This window comes from Hypanus sabinus, chromosome 3 (genome assembly GCF_030144855.1).
Source record: "Hypanus sabinus isolate sHypSab1 chromosome 3, sHypSab1.hap1, whole genome shotgun sequence".
NCBI lineage: Eukaryota > Metazoa > Chordata > Chondrichthyes > Myliobatiformes > Dasyatidae > Hypanus > Hypanus sabinus.
The window spans coordinates 4508709-4536008 of NC_082708.1; the positions used below are offsets into that span (position 1 = coordinate 4508709).

A 27300-nucleotide genomic window follows, 5' to 3' on the forward strand; every position below is an offset into this window, starting at 1 on the left:
CCTCTGGCTAAAGAAATGTATTTGGACTGTAGCCGGAAAGACCATAAAATCATAAGGCATAGGGACCAACCTAGGCCATTTGGCCCAACTGGGTCTGCTCCGCTCCGCTATTCCATCCTGGTTGACTTATTATCTCTCTCAATCCCATTCTTCTGCCCTCCCGTAACCTTTGAAGCCCTGACTAATCAAGAATTTATCAACCTCCAGCAAACTGGGGCAGCTGGAGGAAATCCACAGTCCCACAGGAAGAACGTACAAACTTTCTTACAGATGGTGCTGGAATTGAACTTCAAACTCTGGTGCCCTGAGCTGTATTAGTGTCGCAATAACCATTATGCCACCCCGACTTGTACTGTTCTACATTCTAACGCTGTGGGCCGAAGAATCTATTCCTCAGTAGGAGACTCCAAAACTCGGGGTGAAGAGAGGGAAGAGGGACAAGGGGCAATTTTTCACACAGAATGGGATGAGTTTCTGGAATGAGCTGCCAGAGGAAGTGGTTGAGGAAGTATCATTTAAGAAGCATTTGGATGGGTACATGGAGGGGTTGGGGGGTGGATATGGGCCAAACAGAGGAAATTGGGTGTTGGCATGGACTGGATGGGCAGAAGGGCCTGTATTTGCTCTATGACTGTAAGGAGACTGGCTTGCTGGCAGGGAGATTGGTCCTTTGGCCACTGTGATGCCACTGTGCTCTGCTCTCTGATGTCCCTGGCATGTACAGGAAGCAGACATCTTTCCCACCCCTGCACCAACAGTGGTGTCCATGGAAACCCACTCCCTGGAGGGTGCAAGTGATCTCCAGATCTGCGAGTGCCGTGCTTGAGGTCTGTACAGGCGGAATCACGTGGTCCACTGGGTCACTTGAATTGATGGTCCATGAAAGCTTGATGGTCAAAGTCTTGAGATCTGTGAGTCCTGTGTTTGACACCCAGAGGTCGCCGAGGTCCGGAGGTAAAAGCCCAAAGGTTAAAGTCCAAAGTTGGCAAAGTGGGAGTTAGAGGCCCAAAGGTCAAAAGCTCAGGGTTGGCTTGCTTGGTGGTTAGGGGCCCGGAGTCTATGAGTGTGAGGTTTACAGGCACCCTGTGAATGGGTGGGAGGGTTTGTTTCTCTGTAGTTGCTGCTTGTGTTGTTCTGCTGAACGTACTGGGTGTACCATGTTGGCACCAAAACGTGTGGCGACACTCCTGTGGGCTGCCCCCAGTACGTCTTTACGGTGCGCTGGCTGTTGATGCAAACAACACATTTTACTGTACGTTTGGGTTTACTCGTGATAAATAACCTGAATCTCGTGGTGGTCCTCTCCACAGACTGAGATCTCCTCACCAGCTTCAGTGTTCCCCCTCCTGGGGCTGGTGGGGGGGAGCGGGGCTGTGTTGGGCCTCTGACCCCCCCCACCCACGCTCCCCCGCATCATGTCAGCACACAGCTCCTGGCTCGTTTAGTGCGTCCCCTGTGCAGGACGGCACGTGCAGCCTCCTCAAAGACCTCCCTCACGCCCTCCCGCAGCAGTGCCGAGCACTCGAGGTATTTGGCTGCCCTCATACGCCGGGCCAGCCGGGCGCCCTGCTGGTAGGTGACGGGGGCTGACTGCCGCTGCAGGAGCCCGTGGACGGTGTCCGAGTCCTGCCTTAGGTCCTTCTTGGTGCCCACCAGGAGGACGGGCACGTTGGGCCGGTGCCGGTGTACCTCAGAGTACCAGTCGCTCCAAACGCGCTCGAAGGAAGTGGGGTCACCGATGGAGAAGCAGATGATGAAGACGTCGGTGAGGGGATAGTAGAACTGACGGACGGAGAGCAGGTGTTCCTCCTGCGGCGCTGTGTCCCACACGTTGAGCACCACCGTCCGCTCGTTCACCGTCAGCTGGGTGCTGAAGGTGTCGAAGACGGTGGGCAGGCTGTCCCGTGGGAAGATGTGGGTTGTCAGGCAGACGATGAGGGAGGTCTTCCCCACCAGCTCACTGCCCAGCAGCATCACCTTGATGGTCACCATCTCGCCACGCTAAAAACCTGCGGGCAACCAAGTCAGAAATTAACGGATAGCTCAGAGGCTCAGTGCCCAGCGTGACACAGAACGTACAGGGTCATAAGTCATACAAGGTTACGTATACGGTCGAAAGGATTGCTAAGAAGCTGTATGGTTTGTTGATCTTCATTCGTCAGGGGATTCAGTTCAAGGCTGTGAGGTATGTAACAATGGAACAGTAGTTATCATGGGGGACTTTAACTTGCACGTAGATTGGGTGAATCGAGTTGGTCGAGGCAGTCTTGAGGAGGATTTCACAGAATGATGGCTTTCTTGAACAGCACCTTACTGAACCTACACGGGAACATGCTATCTTAGATCTGGTCCTGTGCAATGAGACAGGTAAAATTAGTGATCTTGTGGTTAGGGATCCTCTTGGAAAGAGTGAACACTGTATGAGTGAGTTTCTCATAAAATGGAGGGTGCAATAGTTCAATTTAAAAGCAGTGCATAATGCCTAAACAATGGAGACTGCAAAGGGATGAGGGAGGAGTTGAATAGGGTAGATTAGAAACACAGGCTATGAGGTGGCACTGTTAAGGAACAGAGGAAGACTTACAAAGAGATTTTTCACAGTGCTCCACAAAATTATATTCCAGTTAAAAGCAAGAACAGTAAGGGTGGGGAGAGTCAGTCTTGGATAGCTAAGGAAATAAAGGAAGGCATTAAATTAAAAGTTCATGTGTACGAAGTTACCAAGAGTAGTGGGGAAACTGGACGATTGGGAAAACTTTAGAAAGCAACAAAGAACCACTAAGTGAGCAATAAAGAAAGGACGCTAGAATATGGAAATAAATGATCACAAAATGCATAAACAAATAGTGAAAGCTTTTGTAATTATATAAAGTGGAAATGGGTGACTAGAGTGAACATAGGTCCCTTGGAGGACGAGAAGGGGGAATTGATATTGGGTAATGGGGAAATGGCCAAGGCTTTGAATGACTATTTTGTGTCAGTCTTCATGGTGAAGGACACATCTAACATGCCAAAGAGAGATGTTATGGATGTGAAGGGAGGTGAGGACCTTGATACAATAGCTATCACTGAAGGGATAGTGCTGAGCAAACTTGTGGACTACAGTTGGACAAGTCCCCTGGTCCTGATGGAATGCATCCCAGGGTACTGAAAGAAATGGCAGAAATTATAGTGAGGGCTTTGGTGGTGATTTACCAAAATTCTCTGGACTCTGGGCAGGTCCCGGTGGATTGGAAGATGGCAGATGTCACACCACTGTTCAGAAAAGGATGTAGGGAACAGGCAGGCAGTACTTTAACATCTTGGGAAAATGCTTGAAGCTATCATTAAAGAAGAAATAGCGACCATCTGGAAAGAAATGGATCCATCAGGCAGACACAGCAAGGAGTCAGCAAAGGCAGGTCCTGTTTCACAAACTTACTGGAGTTCCTTGAGGATATAATGAGTGCAGTGGATAGAGGGGAACAGATGGACATTGTTTACTTGGATTTCCATAAGGCGCCACATAAAAGACATCCATAAGATAAGGTTGTATAGAGTTGGGGGTGATGTATTAGCATGGATCGAGGATTGTTATTCTAATAGAGAGTTGGGATACATGGGTGTTACACTGGTTGGCAATCAATGGTGAGCGATGTATCGCAGGGGTCGGTGCTGGGCCCGCAACTGTTCATGACATACATTAACGATCTGGAAAAGGGGACCGAGTGTAGTGCATTGAAATTTGTTGATGATACTAAATTGAGCAGAAAAGCAAATTGTGCAGAAGATACAGAGAGTCTGCAGAGAGATATAAATAGGTTAACTAAGTGGGCAAGGATCTGGCAGATGGAATACAATGTTGGTAAATATGAAGTCCACTTTGGAATGAAAAATGGAAGATCAGATTATTATTTCAAGGTGAAAGATTGCAGCATGCTGTTGTGCAGAGGGGCTTGGGAGTGCTTGTGCATGAATCGCAAAAGGTTGGTTTGCAGGTGCAGAAGGCTATCAAGATGGCAGATGGGATGTTGACAGGGAGGTTATGCTGCAACTGTACAGGGTTTTGGTGAGGCCACACCTGGAGCACTGTGTGCAGTTCTGGTCTCATTACTTGAGGAAGGATATACTGGCTTTGGAGGCAGTGCAGAGGAGGTTCACCAGGTTGATTCCAGAGATGAGGGATTAGACTATGAGGAGAGATTGAGTCGCCTGGGACCGTACTTGCTGGAATTCAGGAGAATGAGAGGAGATCTTCTAGAAACATATAAAATTATGGAAGGGATAGATAAGATAGAGGCAGAAATGTTGTTTCCACTGGTAGGTGAGACTAGAACTAGGGGACAATGCTTCGAGGTTCGGGGGAGTAAATTTGGGGGGGGGTAGCTTTTTTCTTTGGAGAGAAGGAGGATAAGAGGTGATATGATAGAGATGATAAGAAGCCTAGATCGAGAGGACAGCCAGAGACTTTTGCTTAGGGTAGAAAGGCTGATAAAAGGGGCATAATTTTAAGGTGATTAGAGGAAAGTATAGGGGGGGATGTCAGAGGTAATTTTTTTTACAGAGAGAGTAGTGAGTGCGTGGAACACCCTGGTGTTAGAAGCAGATACGTTAGATACATTTAAGAAACTCTTAGATAGGCTCGTGGATGAAAGAAAAATGGAGGCTATGTGGGAGAAAAGGATTAGATTGATCTTGGAGTAGGTTACAAGATCAGCACATCATTGTGGGCTGAGGGGCCTGGACTGTGCTGTACTGTTTGATGTTTAATATTCAGTGTTAGAGATATTAACATAGAAACACAGAAAACCTACAGCACAATACAGGCCCTTTGGTCCACAAAGTTGTGCTGAACATGTCCCTACCTTAGAAATTACTAGACTTTAATATAGCCCTCTAATTTTCTAAGCTCCACGTACCTATCCAAAAGTCTTTTAAAAGACCCTGTTGTATCTGCCTCCACTACCGTTGCCAGCCGCCCATTCCACGCACTCACCACTCTCTGAGTAAAAACTTACCCCAACATCTCCTCTGTACCTGCTCCCCAGCATCTTAAGCCTGTGTCCTCTTGTGCTAGCCATTTCAGCCCTGGGAAAAAGCCTCTGACTATCCACACGATCAATGCCTCTCATCATCTTATTATCAGAAAAAGTTCAGGGACAAACTGACTGTATACTTGGAGAGACAGGGATTTGGGGAGGGAGATCCTGTCTGAGTAATTAAGTTTTTTGAAGAATTAATTGATATTCCTGTAGCGATACGGTGAAGAGCTTTCTGACTGGTTGCAGCACTGCCCGGTGTGAAGGCTCCAACGGACAGGATCCAAGAGCTGGAGACTCAGCCAGCTCCATCGTGGGCACAAACCAGCCCACCACCGAGGGCATCTTCAAGAGGCAGTGCCTCAAGGAGGTGGGTTCGAACATGAAGGACTCTCAGAATCCAGGACGTGGCCTCGTTGAGCACACACTCAATGTTCCAGGAACAGCTTCCTCCCCTCTGCCATGTGAACCCGTGAACACCAGCTCACACCTTTATTGTGCAGGATTCAGTTACTTTGTGATTTTTCGTATTTTCTCTCTGTCCTGTTCTGCTGCCGCACTATGGAAGCATAGCGGTTCGCATGAAGCTACTGCAGTCTGGGGCGCGGAGTTCGAAGTTCAATTCCAGTGTCCCCTGTAAGGAGTTTGTATGTCTTCCCATAAGCATGTGGGTTTCCTGCAGGTATCCCAGTTTCCTCCCACAGTCCAAAGACGTACTGGTTAGTAGGTTAATTGGTCATTGTAAACTGTCCTGTAATGAGGCTTGGGGTTGCTGAGTGGAGTGACTCAGAGGGCTGGAAGAGCCTATTCCACACTGAACAGTATCTTTAAATGAAATAAAACCACAAATTTCATGTCATATAAAGTAAAATAGTGAGAATAAACCCGATTCTGATGAGGAATGCTTCATACAGACTTCAGCAAGGCCTTCAGTATTGAGGACTAGTTCCAAAGATTCAAGCTTGGGTAATCCAGGGTCAGCTGGTGTGGTGAACTACATATACCTGTCTGGACACTCCCCCCCCCCCCCCCCCCCCACACTGACTGCTCCTGTGGCCCCTCCCACAGACCCCGGTATAAAGGCGATTGAGGCCTGAGCCCGGCCTCTCAGTCTCCAGGAGGTAGTATGGTGGTCACTCACTGCTTGTTCCTTCTTCCAGTCAATAAAAGCCAATATCTCGCCTTTACGTCTCAGAGTGAGTTATTGATGGTGCATCAGCTGGCAAACTGGATCCAAAACTGGCCTGATGATGAGTGTAGAGGGTGGAGGGTGATTCTGGCCTGCAGCCAGTGGGCTGAAGGGCTGTTTTCTGCTGTACAGTCTGATGTTCTATGTCCTAGCTGATAAGAAGGAGGCGCTGAATGATTACACAAGATCTCTGTTTCCACCTTCACCGAAGAGAACACAAACAACTTGCCAGAAAGGCTGGGGTGACAAGTTTCTGGCAAAAGAAGGAACTGAGAAAATTTATATCAGTGAGGATATGCTGGGGGTGACAGCTGAGAGAGCCCAGGGAGAGATCACCCACATCCCAGAGTATCTGTACTCTGGATCATGTGTATACCAGAGTATCTGTATCCCAGAATCCCAGTACTCCAGATCACCTCTACTCTAGATCACCTGTATCCCAGAGAACCTGCACTCCGGATCACCTGTACTCTGGACCACTGGGAGAGGAACGTGGGAATAGTGGGTCATCAGTCCTCAGCTTCTAGATTTCTACAAATTATGGAATTGGCCCCATAAACTGGGGTTTGAGAGGGAGGAACAGAGACTGAAGATTTACATGCTCACTCATAAACACACAGTTCACACTCACACACACACACGTCTGAAATACATGCAACTCACACTCAGAAACACCTCACACAGACACATGTACACACTTCACACCTTCACACTCACACACACTCTCACGCACACATTACACACACACACCTCTCCCCCTCTATCTCTCACACACACATACACCCTTCTCTCTCATCCCTCTCCCTCTTCTCACTCACCCAGTATAGTCCAGTATACCCCGATATGACCCCACACCAGATAGTCCAGTATACCCCGATATGACCCCACACCAGATAGTCCAGTATACCCCGATATGACCCCACACCAGATAGTCCAGTATACCCCGATATGACCCCACACCAGATAGTCCAGTATACCCCGATATGGCCCAACATCAGATAGTCCAGTACACTCGATATGGCCCCACACCAGATAGTCCAGTATACCCCGATATGGCCCCACACCAGATAGTCCAGTATACCCCGATATGGCCCCACACCAGATAGTCCAGTATACTCGATATGGCCCCACACCAGATAGTCCAGTATACCCCGATATGGCCCCACACCCGATAGTCCAGTATACCCCGATATGACCCCACACCAGATAGTCCAGTATACCCCGATATGGCCCCACACCAGATAGTCCAGTATACCCCGATATGGCCCCACACCAGATAGTCCAGTATACCCCGATATGGCCCCACACCAGATAGTCCAGTATACTCGATATGGCCCCACACCAGATAGTCCAGTATACGCTGATATGGCCCCACACCAGATAGTCCAGTATACCCCGATATGGCCCCACACCAGATAGTCCAGTATACCCCGATATGGCCCCACACCAGATAGTCCAGTATACTCGATATGGCCCCACACCAGATAGTCCAGTATACTCGATATGACCCCACACCAGATAGTCCAGTATACCCCGATATGACCCCACACCAGATAGTCCAGTATACCCCGATATGACCTCACACCAGATTGTCCAGTATACCCCGATATGACCTCACACCAGATAGTCCAGTATACCCCGATATGACCCCACACCAGATAGTCCAGTATACCCCGATATGACCCCACACCAGATAGTCCAGTATACTCGATATGACCCCACACCAGATAGTCCAGTATACCCCGATATGACCCCACACCAGATAGTCCAGTATACTCGATATGGCCCCACACCAGATAGTCCAGTATACCCCGATATGACCCCACAACAGATAGTCCAGTATACCCCGATATGACCTCACACCAGATAGTCCAGTATACCCCGATATGACCTCACACCAGATAGTCCAGTATACCCCGATATGACCCCACACCAGATAGTCCAGTATACCCCGATATGACCTCACACCAGATAGTCCAGTATACCCCGATATGACCCCACACCAGATAGTCCAGTATACCCCGATATGACCCCACACCAGATAGTCCAGTATACCCCAATATGGCCCCACACCAGATAGTCCAGTATACCCCGATATGACCCCACACCAGATAGTCCAGTATACCCCGATATGACCCCACACCAGATAGTCCAGTATACTCGATATGGCCCCACACCAGATAGTCCAGTATACCCCGATATGACCCCACAACAGATAGTCCAGTATACCCCGATATGACCTCACACCAGATAGTCCAGTATACCCCGATATGACCTCACACCAGATAGTCCAGTATACCCCGATATGACCCCACACCAGATAGTCCAGTATACCCCGATATGACCTCACACCAGATAGTCCAGTATACTCGATATGACCCCACACCAGATAGTCCAGTATACCCCGATATGACCCCACACCAGATAGTCCAGTATACCCCGATATGACCCCAAACCAGATAGTCCAGTATACCCCGATATGACCCCACACCAGATAGTCCAGTATACTCGATATGGCCCCACACCAGATAGTCCAGTATACTCGATATGGACCCACACCAGATAGTCCAGTATACCCCGATATGACCTCACACCAGATAGTCCAGTATACCCCGATATGACCCCACACCAGATAGTCCAGTATACCCCGATATGCCCTCACACCAGATAGTCCAGTATACCCCGATATGGCCCCACACCAGATAGTCCAGTATACCCCGATATGACCTCACACCAGATAGTCCAGTATACTCGATATGACCCCACACCAGATAGTCCAGTATACCCCGATATGGCCTCACACCAGATAGTCCAGTATACCCCGATATGACCCCACACCAGATAGTCCAGTATACTCGATATGGCCCCACATCAGATAGTCCAGTATACCCCGATATGGCCTCACACCAGATAGTCCAGTATACCCCGATATGACCCCACACCAGATAGTCCAGTATACTCGATATGGCCCCACATCAGATAGTCCAGTATACCCCGATATGGCCTCACACCAGATAGTCCAGTATACCCCGATATGACCCCACACCAGATAGTCCAGTATACCCCGATATGACCCCACACCAGATAGTCCAGTATACCCCGATATGGCCCCACATCAGATAGTTCAGTATACTCGATATGGCCCCACACCAGATAGTCCAGTATACCCCGATATGGCCCCACACCAGATAGTCCAGTATACTCGATATGGCCCCACACCAGATAGTCCAGTATACCCCGATATGACCCCACACCAGATAGTCCAGTATACCCCGATATGACCCCACACCAGATAGTCCAGTATACCCCGATATGACCTCACACCAGATAGTCCAGTATACCCCGATATGACCCCACACCAGATAGTCCAGTATACTCGATATGGCCTCACACCAGATAGTCCAGTATACCCCGATATGACCCCACACCAGATAGTCCAGTATACCCCGATATGTCCCCACACCAGATAGTCCAGTATACCCCGATATGGCCCCACACCAGATAGTCCAGTATACGCTGATATGGCCCCACACCAGATAGTCCAGTATACCCCGATATGGCCCCACACCAGATAGTCCAGTATACCCCGATATGGCCCCACACCAGATAGTCCAGTATACTCGATATGGCCCCACACCAGATAGTCCAGTATACTCGATATGACCCCACACCAGATAGTCCAGTATACCCCGATATGACCCCACACCAGATAGTCCAGTATACCCCGATATGACCCCACACCAGATAGTCCAGTATACCCCGATATGGCCCCACACCAGATAGTCCAGTATACCCCGATATGACCTCACACCAGATAGTCCAGTATACCACGATATGACCTCACACCAGATAGTCCAGTATACCCCGATATGGCACCACACCAGATAGTCCAGTATACCCCGATATGACCCCACACCAGATAGTCCAGTATACCCCGATATGACCCCACACCAGATAGTCCAGTATACCCCGATATGACCCCACACCAGATAGTCCAGTATACCCCGATATGACCCCACACCAGATAGTCCAGTATACTCGATATGGCCCCACACCAGATAGTCCAGTATACCCCGATATGACCCCACACCAGATAGTCCAGTATACCCCGATATGACCTCACACCAGATAGTCCAGTATACTCGATATGGCCCCACACCAGATAGTCCAGTATACCCCGATATGACCCCACACCAGATAGTCCAGTATACCCCGATATGACCCCACACCAGATAGTCCAGTATACCCCGATATGACCTCACACCAGATAGTCCAGTATACTCGATATGACCCCACACCAGATAGTCCAGTATACTCGATATGACCTCACACCAGATAGTCCAGTATACCCCGATATGTCCCCACACCAGATAGTCCAGTATACCCCGATATGACCTCACACCAGATAGTCCAGTATACCCCGATATGTCCCCACACCAGATAGTCCAGTATACCCCGATATGTCCCCACACCAGATAGTCCAGTATACCCCGATATGTCCCCACACCAGATAGTCCAGTATACCCCGATATGACCTCACACCAGATTGTCCAGTATACCCCGATATGACCCCACATCAGATAGTCCAGTATACTCGATATGACCCCACACCCGATAGTCCAGTATACCCCGATATGACCCCACACCAGATAGTCCAGTATACCCCGATATGGCCTCACACCATGTAGTCTGCCTGCTCTGCTCTTCCTCTGTAACCGTTACACTTTATTCTGCATTCTCTTACTATTTTCCTTTGCTCTCCCTCACTGCACTGTGTAATCGGTCATTAAGGCTCCCCGTCAATGCAGGACAAGCCCTCTTCTCCTTGCTACTCTTAAGGAGAAGGTACAGGAGCCTGAAGACACACACTCAATGTTTCAGGAAGAGTCTCTGCCAACAGATTTTGAATGGATATTGAACCCATGATAATACGTCACTATTTTCCCCTCTCTTTTTGCACTACTATTCTAATTTATGTTTATTCTTATTGTAATGTTATAGTTTTTATTATTGCATATTGCATTGCACTGCTGCCATAAAGCAACAAATTTCATGACAGCTGCCAGTGATATTAAAGCTGATTCTGATTGTGAAATTGAATTGACCTGTACGGAGAGCTTTTCACTGGAGCTCAGTACATATAAGTTCAAAGGGTCATAAGATATCGGAGGAGAATTAGGCCATTTGGCCCATCAAGTCTGCTCCACTGATCCATTTTTCATCTCAGCCCAATCTCCTGCCTTCTCTCCGTATCCCCATACCCAGACCAATCAAAAAGATATCAACCTCTGCCTTAAATGTACATAACGACTTGGCCTCCACAGCTGCCCAAGGCAATAAATTCCACAGATTCACCACTCTCTGGCTAACAAAACTCTTCCTCATCTCTGTTCTAAAAGGACATCCCTCTATTCTGAGGCTGTGTCCTCTGTTCTGGGGCTCTCCCACCATGGGAAACACCCTCTCCACATCCACTCTATCAAGGCCTTTCACCATTCGTTAGGTTTCAATTAGGTCAACCCTAATTCCACTGAATTCCAGTGAATACAGGCCCAGAGCCATCAAACACTCTTCACATGACAAGCCATTCAATCCTGGAATCATTTTTGTGAACCTCCTTTGAACCCTCTCCAGTTTCAGCACATCCTTTGTAAGATAAGGGGCCCAAACCTGCTCATATACTCCATGAGGCCTCACCAGTGCTTCATAACATCACATCCTCACTTTCATATTCGAGTCCTCTTGAAATTAATACTAACATTGCATTTGTTTTCCTCACCACCAACTCAACTGTCAATCTAACCTTTAGGGAATCCTGCACAAGGACTCCCAAGTCCCTTTGCGCCTCAGATTTTTGTATTTTCTCTCCATTTAGAAAATTAGTCAACTCTTTCAATCCTACTACTAGAGTGCACAGCCATACACTTGCCAACACTGTATTCCATCTGCTATTTCTTTGCCCATTCTCCTAATCAGTCTAAGTCCTTCTGTAGCCTACTTAATCGAAAATACCTATCCCTCCACCTATCTTCATATCGTCAGCAAACTTTGTAACAAAACCATCAATTCTATTATCCAAATAATTGACATATGACATAGAAAGAATTGCTCAGACGCCTGTGGAACACCACTAGTCACTGGCAGCCAGCCAGAAAGGGCTCCCTTTATACCCACTCTTTGCCTCCTGCCAATCAGCCACTGCTTTAGCCATGTTAGAATCTTCCCTGTAATACCATGATTGTTTTTTCACCGGCACCTCCCCCCTCCCCCACCTTCTTTATAGGGCCCCTGCCCCCTCCTTCTTCAGTCCTGATGAAGGGTCTCAGCCCGACAAACATTGACTGCTTGTTTCAACGGACGCTGCCCGACCTGCTGAGTTCCTCCAGCTTGTTTGTACGTGCTGATTTGACCCCAGCGTCTGCAGTGTACTTTGTGAATACCATGGACTCATTGCTTGTTAACCAGCCTCATGTGTGGCACCTTGTCAAAAAGCCTTCTGAAAATCCAAGTACACAATATCAACCATTTCTCCTTTGACTAGCCTGCTTGTTTTGTCAGGCAAGATTTTCTCTTGACACCATGCTGACTACTGCCTATTTTATCATGTGCCTCCCAGTACCCCCAAACCACTCCAACATCTTCCCGATCACTGAGGTCAGACTAACTGGCCTAAAATTTCCTTTCTTCTGCCTCTCTTTCTTCTTGAAACATGGAGTGATATGTACAATTTTCCAGAACTGTTCCAAAAGCTAGTGATTCTTGAAATATCTATGCTAATGTCTCCAAATTCTCTTCAGCCACCTTTTTCACAACCCTGGGGTGTATGCCATATGGTCCAGGTGATTTATCTACTTTCAGACCTCTCCGTTTCCAAAGAACCTTCTCACCATCCTGTGAGTGCCTTCCACAGTGAGGACTGATGCAAAATACTTACTCAGTTCGTCCACCATTTCCTTGTCCCCCGTTACTACCTCCAGCATCATTTTCCAGCAGTCCGATATCCACTCTCACCTCTCTTTTACACTTTATGTATCTGAAAAAACTTTTGGTATCCTCTTTAATATTATTGGCTAGCTTATTTTCATCTTCTATCTTTACCTTCTTAATCACAAACAAGAGAAAATCTGCAGATGCTGGAAATCCAAGCAACATATTCAAAATAAGATGATGAGAGGCATTGATTGTGTGGATAGTCAGAGGCTTTTTCCCAGGGCTGAAATGGCTAGCACGAGAAGGCACAGGTTTAAGGTGCTTGGAAGTAGGTACAAAGAAGATGTCAGGGGTAAGTTTTTTACTCAGAGAGTGGTGAGTGTGTGGAATGGGCTGCCAGCAATGGTGGTGGAGGTGGATATGATAGGGTCTTTTAAGAGACTCCTGGACAGGTACATGGAGCTTAGAAAAATAGAGGGCTATGGGTAACCCTAGGTAATTTCTCAGGTAAGGACATGTTCAGCGCAGCTTTGTGAGCCGAAGGCCCTGTATTGTGCTGTAGGTTTTCTAAGTTTTTAAAATGCTGGAGGAACTCAGCAGGCCAGGCAGCATCTATGGAAAAAAATACAATTGACATTTTGGGCCGAGACCCTTTGGCAGGACTGGAGAGAAAAAGTTGAGGAATAGATTTAAAAGATGGGAGGGGGGGAGAGAGAAACACAAGATGATAGGTGAAACTAGGAGGGGGAGGGATGAAGTAAAGAGCTGGGAAGTTGATTGATGAAAGAAATACAGGGTTGAAGAAGGGGGAGCCTCGTAGGAGAGGATAGAAGGCTATGGCAGAAAGAAAAGGGGAGGGGTAGGAGCACCAATGGGCAGGCAAGTTGAGAATGGGAAAAGGGGATGGGAAATGGTGAAGAGGGGTCAAGGGGCCATTACTGTAAGTTAGAGAAATCAATATTCATGCCATCAGGTTGGAGGCTACCCAGACAGAATATAAGGTGCTGTTCCTCCAACCTGATTGTGGTTTCATCGCAACAGCAGAGGAGGATAGGATGTGGAATTAAAATGAGTGGCCATTGGGAGAAGCGGGATATCCCAGTGGTCACCCATTTTAATTCCACTTCCCATTACCATTCTGATCTGTCAATCCATTCTCCAACCCTGTATCTCTTTCACCAAGCTACTTCCCAGCTCTTAACTTCGTCCTTCTGTTTCACCTAGTATCTTGTGTTTCTCTCTCCCCTCCCTCACCTTCTAAATCTACTCTTCATCTTTTTTTCCCTCGTCCTGCCAAAGGGTCTTGGCTTGAAATGTTGACTAGACTTTTTCCCATAGATACTGCCTAGCCTGCTGAGTTCCTCCAGCATTTTATATGTCTTTACTTTCTTAATAGCTTTTTGCTTCTCTTCTGTTGGTTTAATCCTCTAACTCCAATCCTCTAACTTCCCACTAATTTTTGTTCTATTATAAGCCGTCTCTTTGGCTTTTAAGACGGCTTTGACTTCTCTTGTTAGCCACGGTTGTGTCATCCTGCCTTTAGAAAACCTCTTCCTCTCTGGGATGTATATACCCTGCCTTCCGAATTGCTTCCAGAAATTCCAGCTGTTGCTGCTCTGCCATCATCCCTGCCAGTGTTCTTTTCCAATCAATTCTGGCCAGCTCCTCTCTCATGCCTCCATAATTCCCTTTACTGTAATATGTAATACTGTAATATGGATAAATTTGACTTTGGCTCTTCTTCCTCATAGTGAATTCAATCATATTATGATCACTTTCCCCTAAGGGTTCTTTTGCCTTAAGCTCTTTAATCAATTCTGGCTCATGGCCAACACCTAATCGAGAATAGCTGATCCCCTAGTGGACTCAGCCATGAGCAATGCTAAAAAGCCAACTCATAGGCATTTTAGAAATTTTCATCTCTTAGAATCCAGCATCAACCTGATTTTCTCAATCTACCTGCATATTGAAGTCACCATGACTATTGTAAGCTTGTCCTTTTGGCATGCATTTTCTATCTCCCATTGCAACTTGTAGACCACATCCTTACTTCTGTTTGGGGGTCTGTATAAATCTCCCATCAGGGTCTTTTTACCCTTGTGGTTCCTTAGCTCAATCCACAATGATCCAACACCTTCTGATTCTATGTCACCTTTTTGTAATGATTCGATTTCATTTTTTACCAGTTGAGCAACGCTGCCCCATGCCTCTCTGCTTGTCCTTTCGATACAACGGACATTAAGCTCCCAGCTATAATCATCTTTCATCCATATGGCAATAATAAACCAATTTATCACTAATTAAAGCCAACTGATCTCTCTTGAATTCTGGAATATGGAATCGACATTGGATTACATAACTCTGTGCATGACCAGGAGGCTGGAGTTAGTAGAGGGAGTTGGGAGTGTGGGCGAGGGGAGGAAGAGGGTAGTGAGGAGCCGATGATCAGCCATGATTGCACAGGATGTGGGATGGGTCTGAGGGGCCAAGTGCTCAACTCCTGACCCTATTTCCTTCTGGGAGAAGCAAGGGACAAAAATGTTTAAAAGGGGTTTAGGGTGATTGGAGGAAAGTATGGGAGTGGGATGGTGTGGAATGTCAGAGGTAGGTTTGTTAAACAGAGAGTGATGGGTGTGTGGAATGCCCTGTAAGGCAAATACATCAGAGACATTTGAGAGACTCTTAGATAGTCTCATAGATTATAGAAAAATTGTGTTATGTAGGATGGAAGGGTTAAATTGATCTTAGAGTAAGTTAAAAGGGCAGCACGACATTGTGGGCCAAAAGCCTGTACTGTACTCCACTGTTTGCAGTTTCCTCTAGTTTCAGACTTCTCCACCCTGGGGAAAAGACCGTGACCTTAAGTGAAGTGTAGTTCAATGCCCTATGACCTATATCCTAAACACAAGTGTGATACAGAAAGCAAAATGCAACAGGTGATGGAAACCTGCAGTGAAGGCCCAGCAGGTCAGGCAGCATCTGTGGAGGGAGAAGCAGAAAATGGTACTTCTGACTCCCCCTCAGCAGATGCTGTCCGACCTGCTGTGTGTTTCCAAGGGGCTGTGCTCTGAACCGTGGCTAGCTACAGGGTCCACAGAGAGAGTCCCAGCGAGGTGGAGAGGAGTGAAACAGGGCAGTAGGAACAAGAGGCAGATGAGTTCCAGAGACCCCCTGCTCGCCGAGGTAGGACTGAGAGAGAGTGGAATTAGGAGGGAGGGAAGAGGATGGGGTGACCTTGGCAGAGACGGGAAGCGTTGATTCAGTGAGGGGACTGGGTGCTGGAGAGGGAAGGAGCAACATTCGGGACATCAACATGTGACACTGCCTGTCGATTTCTCCCTCCAAACTTCCCCTGCTTCAGGTCAGTCACTGTCTGAACACTTGTACACAGCATGATCCCACAAACACCAATTCAGTAATCTCTACCACTGATACTAACTCCAGAATATGGGAAAACTTTTGGTATAACCCCTGTCCCACAGTGTGACCTTCCCTCAGTACCACCCCCTCCCACAGTGTGACCCTCCCTCAGTACCTCCCCTCCCACAGTGTGACCCTCCCTCAGTACCACCCCCTCCCACAGTGTGAATGGTGGTTGGGGAGCATGGAGGTAAGGGTGGGGTTTCTGATGGGTGAGGGTGGGAGTGGTGTGGGTGGAGTTTCTGATGGGTGACGTTGGGAGCGGTGTGGGTGGAGTTTCTGATGGGTGACGTTGGGAGTGGTGTGGGTGGAGTTTCTGAAGGGTGACGTTGGGAGTGGTGTGGGTGGGGTTTCTGATGGGTGAGGGTGGGAGTGGTGTGGTGGGGTTTTTGATGGGTGACGTTGGGAGTGGTGTGGGTGGGGTTTCTGATGGGTGAGGGTGGGAGTGGTGTGGGTGGGGTTTCTGATGGGTGACATTGGGAATGGTGTGGGTGGGGTTTCTGATGGGTGACGTTGGGAGTGGTGTGGGTGGGGTTTCTGATGGGTGAGGGTGGGAGTGGTGTGGGTGGGGTTTCTGATGGGTGACGTTGGGAGTGGTGTGGGTGGAGTTTCTGATGGGTGACGTTGGGAATGGTGTGGGTGGGGTTTCTGATGGGTGAGGGTGGGAGTGGTGTGGATGGGGTTTCTGTTGGGTGCGTGTCTGCTGTTCAGGCAGATGTTCCACACCCTCCCTCCCCTCCCCCATCCCAGGGCCCCAGCAGGGAAGCCCCCGAGCACACTGGTCAGCATGGTCACAGGGGATGGACTATCAGACACAGGAGCAGATCTGGGCCATTCAGCCCATCGAGTCTGCTTTGCAGTCCATCATGACTCATTTATTATCCTTCTCAACCTCATTCTACTGCCTTTTCCTTGTAATCTTTGACGACCTTGACTAATCAAGAATCTATTACCCTCCGCTTTAAATAAACCCAGTGACTTTGCCTCCACAGCAGCCTGTGGCAAGAAATTCCTCAGATTCACCACCCTCTGACTAACGAAATCCCTCCTCATCCCTGTTGTAAATGGATGTCCCTCTATTCTGAGGTTGTCTTCTGATCCTCTCTCCCCCGGCTATAGGAAACATCCTCTCCACATCCACTCTATCTGTGTCCTCTGGTCCTAGACTCCCCCACTATAGGAGACATCCCCTCCACATCCACTCTATCTGTGTCCTCTGGTCCTGGACTCCCCCACTATAGGAAACATCCCCTCCACATCCACTCTATCTGTGTCCTCTGGTCCTAGACTCTCCCACTATAGGAAACATCCTCTCCACATCCACTCTATCTGTGTCCTCTGGTCCTAGACTCTCCCACTATAGGAAACATCCTCTCCACATCCACTCTATCTGTGTCCTCTGGTCCTAGACCCCCAATATAGGAAAAATACTCTCCACATCCACTCTATCTGTGTCCTCTGGTCCTAGACTCCCCCACTATAGGAAACACCCTCTCCACATCCACTCTATCTGTGTCCTCTGGTCCTAGACTCCCCCACCACAGGAAACATCCTCTGCACATCCACTCTATTTGTATCCTGTGGTCCTAGACTCCCCCACTATAGGAAACATCCTCTCCACATCCACTCTGTCTGTGTCCTCTGGTCCTAGACTCCCCCCACTATAGGAAACATCCTCTCCACACCCACTCTGTCTGTGTCCTCTGGTCCTAGACTCCCCCCACTATAGGAAACATCCTCTCCACACCCACTCTGTCTGTGTCCTCTGGTCCTAGACTCCCCCCACTATAGGAAACATCCTCTCCACATCCACTCTATCTGTGTCCTCTGGTCCTGGACTCCCCCACTATAGGAAACATCCTCTCCACATCCACTCTATCTGTGTCCTCTGGTCCTAGACTCCCCCAGTATAGGAAACACCCTCTCCACATCCACTCTATCTGTGTCCTCTGGTCCTAGACTCCCCCAGTATAGGAAACATCCTCTCCACATCCACTCTGTGTCCTCTGGTCCTAGACTCCCCCCACTATAGGAAACATCCTCTCCACATCCACTCTATCTGTGTCCTCTGGTCCTAGACTCCCCCACTATAGGAAACATTCTCCCCACATCCTCTCTATCTGTGCCCTCTGGTCCTAGACTCCCCCACTATAGGAAACATCCTCTCCACATCCACTCTATCTGTGTCCTCTGGTCCTGGACTCCCCCACTATAGGAAACATCCTCTCCACATCCACTCTATCTGTGTCCTCTGGTCCTAGACTCCCCCACTATAGGAAACATCTTCTCCACATCCACTCTATCTGTGTCCTCTGGTCCTAGACTCCCCCACCACAGGAAACATCCTCTGCACATCCACTCTATTTGTATCCTCTGGTCCTAGACTCCCCCACTATAGGAAACATCCTCTTCACATCCACTCTATCTAGGCCTTTCAATATTCATTAGGTTTCAGTGAGATCTCCCCTCATTCTTCGAAGTTTCAGTGAGTACAGGCCCAGAGCTTATACCTTAACCCTTTCATTTCCGGAATAATTCTCACGAACCCCCTCTGGACCCTCTGCAATGCTCGCACACGCTTTCTGAGGTAAGCGCACAAAACTGCTCACAGTACTCCAAGTGCAGTCTGACCAGTGCCTTAAAAAGACTCAGCATTACATCCCCCCTTTTACACCCTAGTTCTCATGAAATGAATTCAAACATTGCGTTTGCCTTCCTTACCATCAACTCATCCTGCAAGGTAAGCTTTTGGAACTCATGCTTGAGGACTCCCAAGTCTGTTTCATTGGTCAGTTGGGGAGCAGACACCAGTGGAGAGAGTCTACACACAGGGTGGGCCCATGTCATCCGATCTGAGCCTCTCTCTCCTCACTGACGCCAATCTAAAAGCACAGAGAGCTCCCTGCTCCCTGCCCCACCACGTGCAGCAGGCTGCCAGAATTCCTGGGCTAATTTTGGACCCAATTTGACTATGACCTTTCTCATGCCTGTCAAGTTCCCGATTCGAGCTGGCAGTCAGAGACTGAGCTGAACTGTGGCCAAACACTCCACAGCTTGCTACAGGGCGGTGGGGAGAGGGGCAATGGTTGGGAAGAGAGGGAGGGGAGAGGCAGAGGAGCTCCCTCTCAACCCCCCACATGCCAAGCTGACTCTCCGATTCCATTTCCAAGACTGGGCCTGAGTAGAACCATAAGACCATAAGATTTAGGAGCAGAAGTAGGCCATTTGGCCCATCGTCTACTCCAACATTCAATCATGGGCAGATCCAATTCTTTCAGTCAACTGTACATCCCTTTCTTCTCCCCATACCCTTTGATGCCCTGGCTAATCAAGAACCTACCTATCTCTGCCTTAAATACACCCAATGACTTGGCCTCCACAGTCACTCATGGCAACAAATTCCACAGATTTACCACGCTCTGACTAAAGTAATTTCTCCACATATCTATTCTAAATGGATGTCCTTCAATCCTGAAGTTATGCCCTCTTGTCCTAGAATGAACTTTGGAGGTAGATGAGAGGACAGGGTCAGAAGGGAGAAAACCGATGTTGGTTAAAAGAGATGAAATGTCATCTTGAGGCAGACGCCACAGACAAATCAAATCTTCCTCTTGTCCCATGTGTTGGTGTTGCTGGGGCCATGAATCATTGGGGAAATCCAGCAAACTCTCACCCAGAGGTCATGGTTCCAACTGGACAACTGACACTTAGCATGTAATCTTGGAAAACATCCCTGCTATGGGGGGGGGGTCACACTGTGGGAGGGGTGGTACTGAGGGTGGGTCACACTGTGGGAGGGGCGGTACTGAGGGAGGGTCACACTGGGAGGGGTGGTACTGAGGGAGGGTCACACTGTGGGAGGGGGGTGGTACTGAGGGAGGGTCACACTGTGGGAGGGGGGTGGTATTGAGGGAGGGTCACACTGTGGGAGGGGGGTGGTACTGAGGGAGGGTCACACTGTGGGAGGGGTGGTACTGAGGGAGGGTTACACTGTGGGAGGGGGTGGTATTGAGGGAGGGTCACACTGTGGGAGGGGTGGTACTGAGGGAGGGTCATACTGAGGGAGGGGTGGTACTGGGGGAGGGTCACACTGTGGGGGTGTGATACTCCAAATGAAGAATTAAATCAAGGGTACTGTAAACATAAAGAATCACCCCTACCCCGTCAGCACTGGAAGTTGAATAATTCTCCCTTGGGTGGGGGGGAGACTCCTGGCAGTTGGGATGTCATGACTGACAGTGAGCGATCGCGAGATACTTGTTGTCTGTGGGATGGTGTTGTGAACCCACCTGCCCCAACTTATTCCATGTTGTAATCGGGACAGATTTCCTATCAACACGTCCTGAGCTTGTATTCCGGGGCACTCATGGGTATAGACACAGGTACTGTGGCCCCTCCATTTCTACCCCACCACAGAGGCCTCATCTCCCTACCCCTCTCAGTCCTTCCTCCTCTCCCTTTGCTGCTCCCCATTCTCATCCTACCCACATCCTCCCTCCCTCATTGTCTCAACCCCTTGCTCTCCCTGTACAGAACAGACACCTTCCTGGAGAATTTATCAGTGCCAGTCGACGTGACGACGTACAAAGGGTTAAATGGTGTCTCACCTGAGCTGAGAGCTGTACGCAGTCGTGCCCGAGGTGATCACGGTGAGTGCCGGCGGGGTCTGAGCTGAGGCACCTGCTCCCCAGACATCCTGATGAACAGTGGCACCCCGACGGTGATCAGACAGCACCAACTGAGATCTGGCTGCATGCTGCCCGCAGATTATAGGCAGTGGGAGGGGCAATATTTTAAATTCTCCGGCACTTCCCTCCCCCTCGGACTGGGTCTGGCACTTGTACTTGCTTAAAATACATTCTCACAACAAGTCACACTTGAGCTGAGATGCTGTGGGAACTTACTGACTCTTCCCAGCGTGTGCTAAATTCTTTATTTTAATGTATATCTTTTGCACTTTGTCAGCTTAATTGCTAAAACCTTACAACGATTCAGACACGATTCATCTCCAGTCAAAAAATGCAGGGATTAAGATTGAGTGGACAGGCAGAGACGCTTCCCAGGGTGGAAATGGCTGACACAAGGGAGCATAATTTTAAGGTGATTGGAGGAAAGTATAGGGGGATGTCAGAGGGAGTTTTTTTACACAGAGTGGTGGTAGAGGCAGATAAATTAAGGATATTTAAGAGATTCTACACATGGACGATAGATAAATAAAGGGTTGTGTATGATTGAACGACAATAAATGAATTTGAACATTGAAGAGGCATCTGGATGACCACGTGAACCAGCCAGGCCGGGAAGGAAGGAAATGGGATTAGTGTCGATGAGTACTTGAAGGTCAGCAGGAACAAGGTGGGCCCAAAAATCTGTTTGCCAACACCAAAATCTCAGCCTCCCCGTTCTCCTGCTGCTCCACCATTCGATGGACCTTCTACCTGATCACCACCATCATCATCATGTGCTGCGTTGTATGACATGGGCAACACATCTCCTCCATGACCACGATTGTTCTCAGCAACTCCTCTCTCCTCCATGACCACGATTGTTCTCAGCAACACATCTCCTCCATGACCACGATTGTTCTCAGCAACACATCTCCTCCATGACCACGATTGTTCTCAGCAACACATCTCCTCCATGACCACGATTGTTCTCAGCAACTCCTCTCTCCTCCATGACCACGATTGTTCTCAGCAACATCTCTCCTCCATGACCACGATTGTTCTCAGCAACACATCTCCTCCATGACCACGATTGTTCTCAGCAACATCTCTCCTCCATGACCACGATTGTTCTCAGCAACTCCTCTCTCCTCCATGACCACGATTGTTCTCAGCAACTCCTCTCTCCTCCATGACCACGATTGTTCTCAGCAACTCCTCTCTCCTCCATGACCACGATTGTTCTCAGCAACATCTCTCCTCCATGACCACGATTGTTCTCAGCAACATCTCTCCTCCATGACCACGATTGTTCTCAGCAACTCCTCTCTCCTCCATGACCACGATTGTTCTCAGCAACTCCTCTCTCCTCCATGACCACGATTGTTCTCAGCAACTCCTCTCTCCTCCATGACCACGATTGTTCTCAGCAACATCTCTCCTCCATGACCACGATTGTTCTCAGCAACATCTCTCCTCCATGACCACGATTGTTCTCAGCAACACATCTCCTCCATGACCACGATTGTTCTCAGCAACACATCTCTCCTCCATGACCACGATTGTTCTCAGCAACACATCTCCTCCATGACCACGATTGTTCTCAGCAACACATCTCTCCTCCATGACCACGATTGTTCTCAGCAACTCCTCTCTCCTCCATGACCACGATTGTTCTCAGCAACTCCTCTCTCCTCCATGACCACGATTGTTCTCAGCAACACATCTCCTCCATGACCACGATTGTTCTCAGCAACTCCTCTCTCCTCCATGACCACGATTGTTCTCAGCAACACATCTCCTCCATGACCACAGTTGTTCTCAGCAACTCCTCTCTCCTCCATGACCACGATTGTTCTCAGCAACACATCTCCTCCATGACCACGATTGTTCTCAGCAACTCCTCTCTCCTCCATGACTACGATTGTTCTCAGCAACACATATCCTCCATAACCACGATTGTTCTCAGCAACTCCTCTCTCCTCCATGACCACGATTGTTCTCAGCAACATCTCTCCTCCATGACCACGATTGTTCTCAGCAACTCCTCTACCAAGATTGTTCTCAGCAACACATCTCCTCCATGACCACGATTGTTCTCAGGAACACATCTCCTCCATGACCACGATTGTTCTCAGCAACACATCTCCTCCATGACCACGATTGTTCTCAGTAACTCCTCTCTCCTCCATGACCACGATTGTTCTCAGCAACTCCTCTCTCCTCCATGACCACGATTGTTCTCAGCAACACATCTCCTCCATGACCACGATTGTTCTCAGCAACTCCTCTCTCCTCCATGACCACGATTGTTCTCAGCAACACATCTCCTCCATGACCACGATTGTTCTCAGCAACTCCTCTCTCCTCCATGACCACGATTGTTCTCAGCAACACATCTCCTCCATGACCACGATTGTTCTCAGCAACATCTCTCCTCCATGACCACGATTGTTCTCAGCAACACATCTCCTCCATGACCATGATTGTTCTCAGCAACACATCTCCTCCATGACCACGATTGTTCTCAGCAACTCCTCTCTCCTCCATGACCACGATTGTTCTCAGCAACTCCTCTCTCCTCCATGACCATGATTGTTCTCAGCAACACATCCCCTCCATGACCACGATTGTTCTCAGCAACTCCTCTCTCCTCCATGACCACGATTGTTCTCAGCAACTCCTCTCTCCTCCATGACCACGATTGTTCTCAGCAACCTCTCTCCTCCATGACAACGATTGTTCTCAGTCCCTCCCTGTCGGGAATATCCACAGGATTCAGTCCAATACATCACGGACACATCCCTCCCCATCGGGAATATCCACAGGATTCAGTCCAATACATCACGGACACATCCCTCCTCATCGGGAATATCCACAGGACTAAGTCCAATACATCACGGATACATCCCTCCCCATCGGGAATTTCCACAGGATTCAGTCCATCCAGACACATCCCTCCCCATCGGGAATATCCAAAGGATTCAATCTGATACATCACAGACACATCCCTCCTCATCTGGAATATCCACAGGACTCAGTCCAATACATCACAGACACATCCCTCCCCATCGGGAATATCCACAGGATTCAATCCGATACATCACAGACACATCCCTCCCCATTGGGAATATCCACAGGACTCAGTCCATCCGGACACATCCCTCCCCATGGGGAATATCCACAGGAATCAGTCTCCAATACATCACGGACACATCCCTCCCCATCGAGAATATCCACAGGATTCAGTCTGATACATCATGGACATATCCCTCCCCATCAGGAATATCCACAGGATTCAGTCCGATACATCACGGACACATCCCTCCCCATCGGGAATATCCACAGGATTCAGTCCGATACATCACGGACACATCCCTCCCCATCGGGAATATCCACAGGATTCAGTCCAATACATCACGGACACATCCCTCCCCATCGGGAATATCCACAGGGCTCAGTCCAATACATCACGGACACATCCCTCCCCATCGGGAATATCCACAGGACTCAGTCCGATACATCACGGACACATCCCTCCCCATCGGGAATATCCACAGGACTCAGTCCGATACATCACGGACACATCCCTCCCCATCGGGAATATCCACAGGATTCAGTCCGATACATCTTGGACAAATCCCTCCCCATCGGGAATATCCACAGGACTCAGTCCGATACATCACGGACACATCCCTCCCCATCGGGAATATCCACAGGACTCAGTCCGATACATCACGGACACATCCCTCCCCATCGGGAATATCCACAGGACTCAGTCCAATACATCACAGACACATCCCTCCCCATCGGGAATATCCACAGGATTCAGTCCGATACATCTTGGACAAATCCCTCCCCATCGGGAATATCCACAGGATTCAGTCTCCAATACATCACGGACACATCCCTCCCCATGGGGAATATCCACAGGATTCAGTCCGATACATCACGGACACATCCCTCCCCATCGGGAATATCCACAGGATTCAGTCCAATACATCACGGACACATCCCTCCCCATCGGGAATATCCACAGGGCTCAGTCCAATACATCACGGACACATCCCTCCCCATCGGGAATATCCACAGGACTCAGTCCGATACATCACGGACACATCCCTCCCCATCGGGAATATCCACAGGACTCAGTCCGATACATCACGGATATATCCCTCCCCATCGGGAATATCCATAGGATTCAGTCCGATACATCTTGGACAAATCCCTCTCCATCAGGAATATCCACAGGACTCAGTCCGATACATCACAGACCCATCCCTCCCCAACAACTGCTGTATCTAAGAAGATAAGACCATACGATGTAGGAGCAGAATTAGGCTATTTGTCCCATCGAGTCTTCCATGCCATTTCAACATGGCTGATCCATTTCCCTCTCAGCATCAATGTCCTGCCATCTCCTAACTAATGAAGAATCTATCAACTTCTGCCTTTAATATAACCAGTGACTTGAACTCCACAACCATCAATGAATGAATTCCACAGATTCACCACCCTCTGGCTAAAGAAATTCCTTCACATCTCCATTCTAAAAGAATGTCCCTCTTTTCTGAGGCTGTGTCCTCTGGTCAGACTCTCCCACCATAGGAAACATCCTCTCCACACCCACTCTACTAAGCCCTTTCAATATTTGATAGGATTTAATGAGGTCATCTCTCATCCTTCTGAACTCCAGTGAGTACAGGCCCAGAGCCATCAAATGCTCCTCATATGACAAGCCTTTCAATCCCAGAATCATTTTTGTGAAACCCCTTTGAACCCTCTCCAATGTCAGCACCTCCTCGGCCCAAAACTGCTCACAATACTCCAAGTGAGGCCTCACCAGTGCGTTACAAAGCCTCAACATTACATCTTTGCTTTTATATTCTAGTCCTCTTGAAATGGCTGCAGGATGGGGTGCAAACCTATGTTTGGCCCCATTTCACTGATTATAGCTTCCATGGTTCACCAATTAAGGTGACGAGGGAGATTGAAGTGAGTGCAGAGGGTGAGCACTGTCTGCCTGTCTTTTGATCGGTTGCTCTGTACCGGAGAGGGAAGAGCCTGTCGCTGCACCCAGAGAGTGTTGCCCGGGTTTTTTTATGTATTTAGGATGTGGACTCGGACTAGATTCTCTTTTCAGTCTTATAGTTTTAATACTCTGTTTTTTTTGCCCAATCTTCTCGTTTTTTTGTGCGGGGAGAGGGATTTGGGCGGTCAATGTGCCCGATCTATTTTGTTTGTATTTTTGTGTGGGGAGAGGGATTACGTGCCTGATTTATTTAGTTTGTTTTCCGTGCTGGAGGAGGGATTTGGGGATTGGCGATCGTGCTGCCTTTCTTTCCTTTCTTGATTTCACGGCCATTTAGAACAGAGATGCAGAAAAACTCTTTCACCCAGAGAGCGGTGGATATGTGGAATGCTCTGCCCCAGAAGGCAGTGGAGGCCAAGTCTCTGGATGCATTCAAGAGAGAGTTAGATAGAGCTCTTATAGATAGCGGGGTCAAGGGATATGGGGAGAGGGCAGGAACTGGGTACTGATTGTGTATGATCAGCCATGATCACATTGAATGGTGGTGCTGACTAGAAGGGCCGAATGGCCTACTCCTACACCTACTGTCTATTGTCTGGAAGAATTCGATCAGCCCATGATTGAATGGCGGAGCAAACTCACTGGACCGAATGGCCTACTCTGTTCCTATATGTTATGGTGGGGAGAGCTTCATCCGTGATGGACTGGGCTGTACCCACCATATTCCATTCAAGGGCATCGGCGATGCAGCCAGTCAACGTACTCTCCGCCATACCTCTACCTTGTACTGACGTTGGTCCATTACAGTGTTCAAATCCGTTCTTGTGAATTTCACAATAAAGTGGCCGACAGCCCTGAGGAAAAGGATCAGGTTCCGCCGAGATTTGAACTCGGATCGCTGGATTCAGAGTCCAGAGTGCTAACCATTACACCACGGAACCCGCGCTGCTCAGCCAGCCGCAGGGAGGGCCATTTCAGAGCAGGGGAAACCAAGCCGATTGGCTCAGCAGCGGCGGCTCCTCCCTTCCTATTGGTTAGCTGGCAACT

The 27300-nt window shown here is 48.7% G+C and overlaps 1 protein-coding gene and 1 non-coding gene across 3 annotated transcripts; both read right to left on the reverse strand.

Annotated features, from left to right (window-relative positions):
• Positions 1–15: 15 nt before the first annotated feature.
• On the reverse strand, positions 16–27137 carry LOC132390993 (rho-related GTP-binding protein RhoG-like). Of its 2 annotated transcripts, none has more exons than XM_059963576.1 (2): positions 27029–27137; positions 16–2009 (listed from the first exon to the last, which is right to left on the reverse strand). In XM_059963576.1, the coding sequence occupies exon 2, from the start codon at positions 1990–1992 to the stop codon at positions 1414–1416; it is 579 nt and encodes a 192-aa protein (XP_059819559.1). In that variant the 5' UTR covers positions 1993–2009; positions 27029–27137; the 3' UTR covers positions 16–1413. The 2 variants fall into 2 exon arrangements, with proteins under 2 accessions (XP_059819559.1, XP_059819558.1); XM_059963575.1 differs by lacking the exon at positions 27029–27137 and adding an exon at positions 21165–21300.
• trnaq-cug (transfer RNA glutamine (anticodon CUG)) lies at positions 27123–27194 on the reverse strand. The gene has a single exon. It is a non-coding gene; the product is annotated as a tRNA-Gln (tRNA).
• Between the last annotated feature and the right edge of the window lie 106 nt (positions 27195–27300).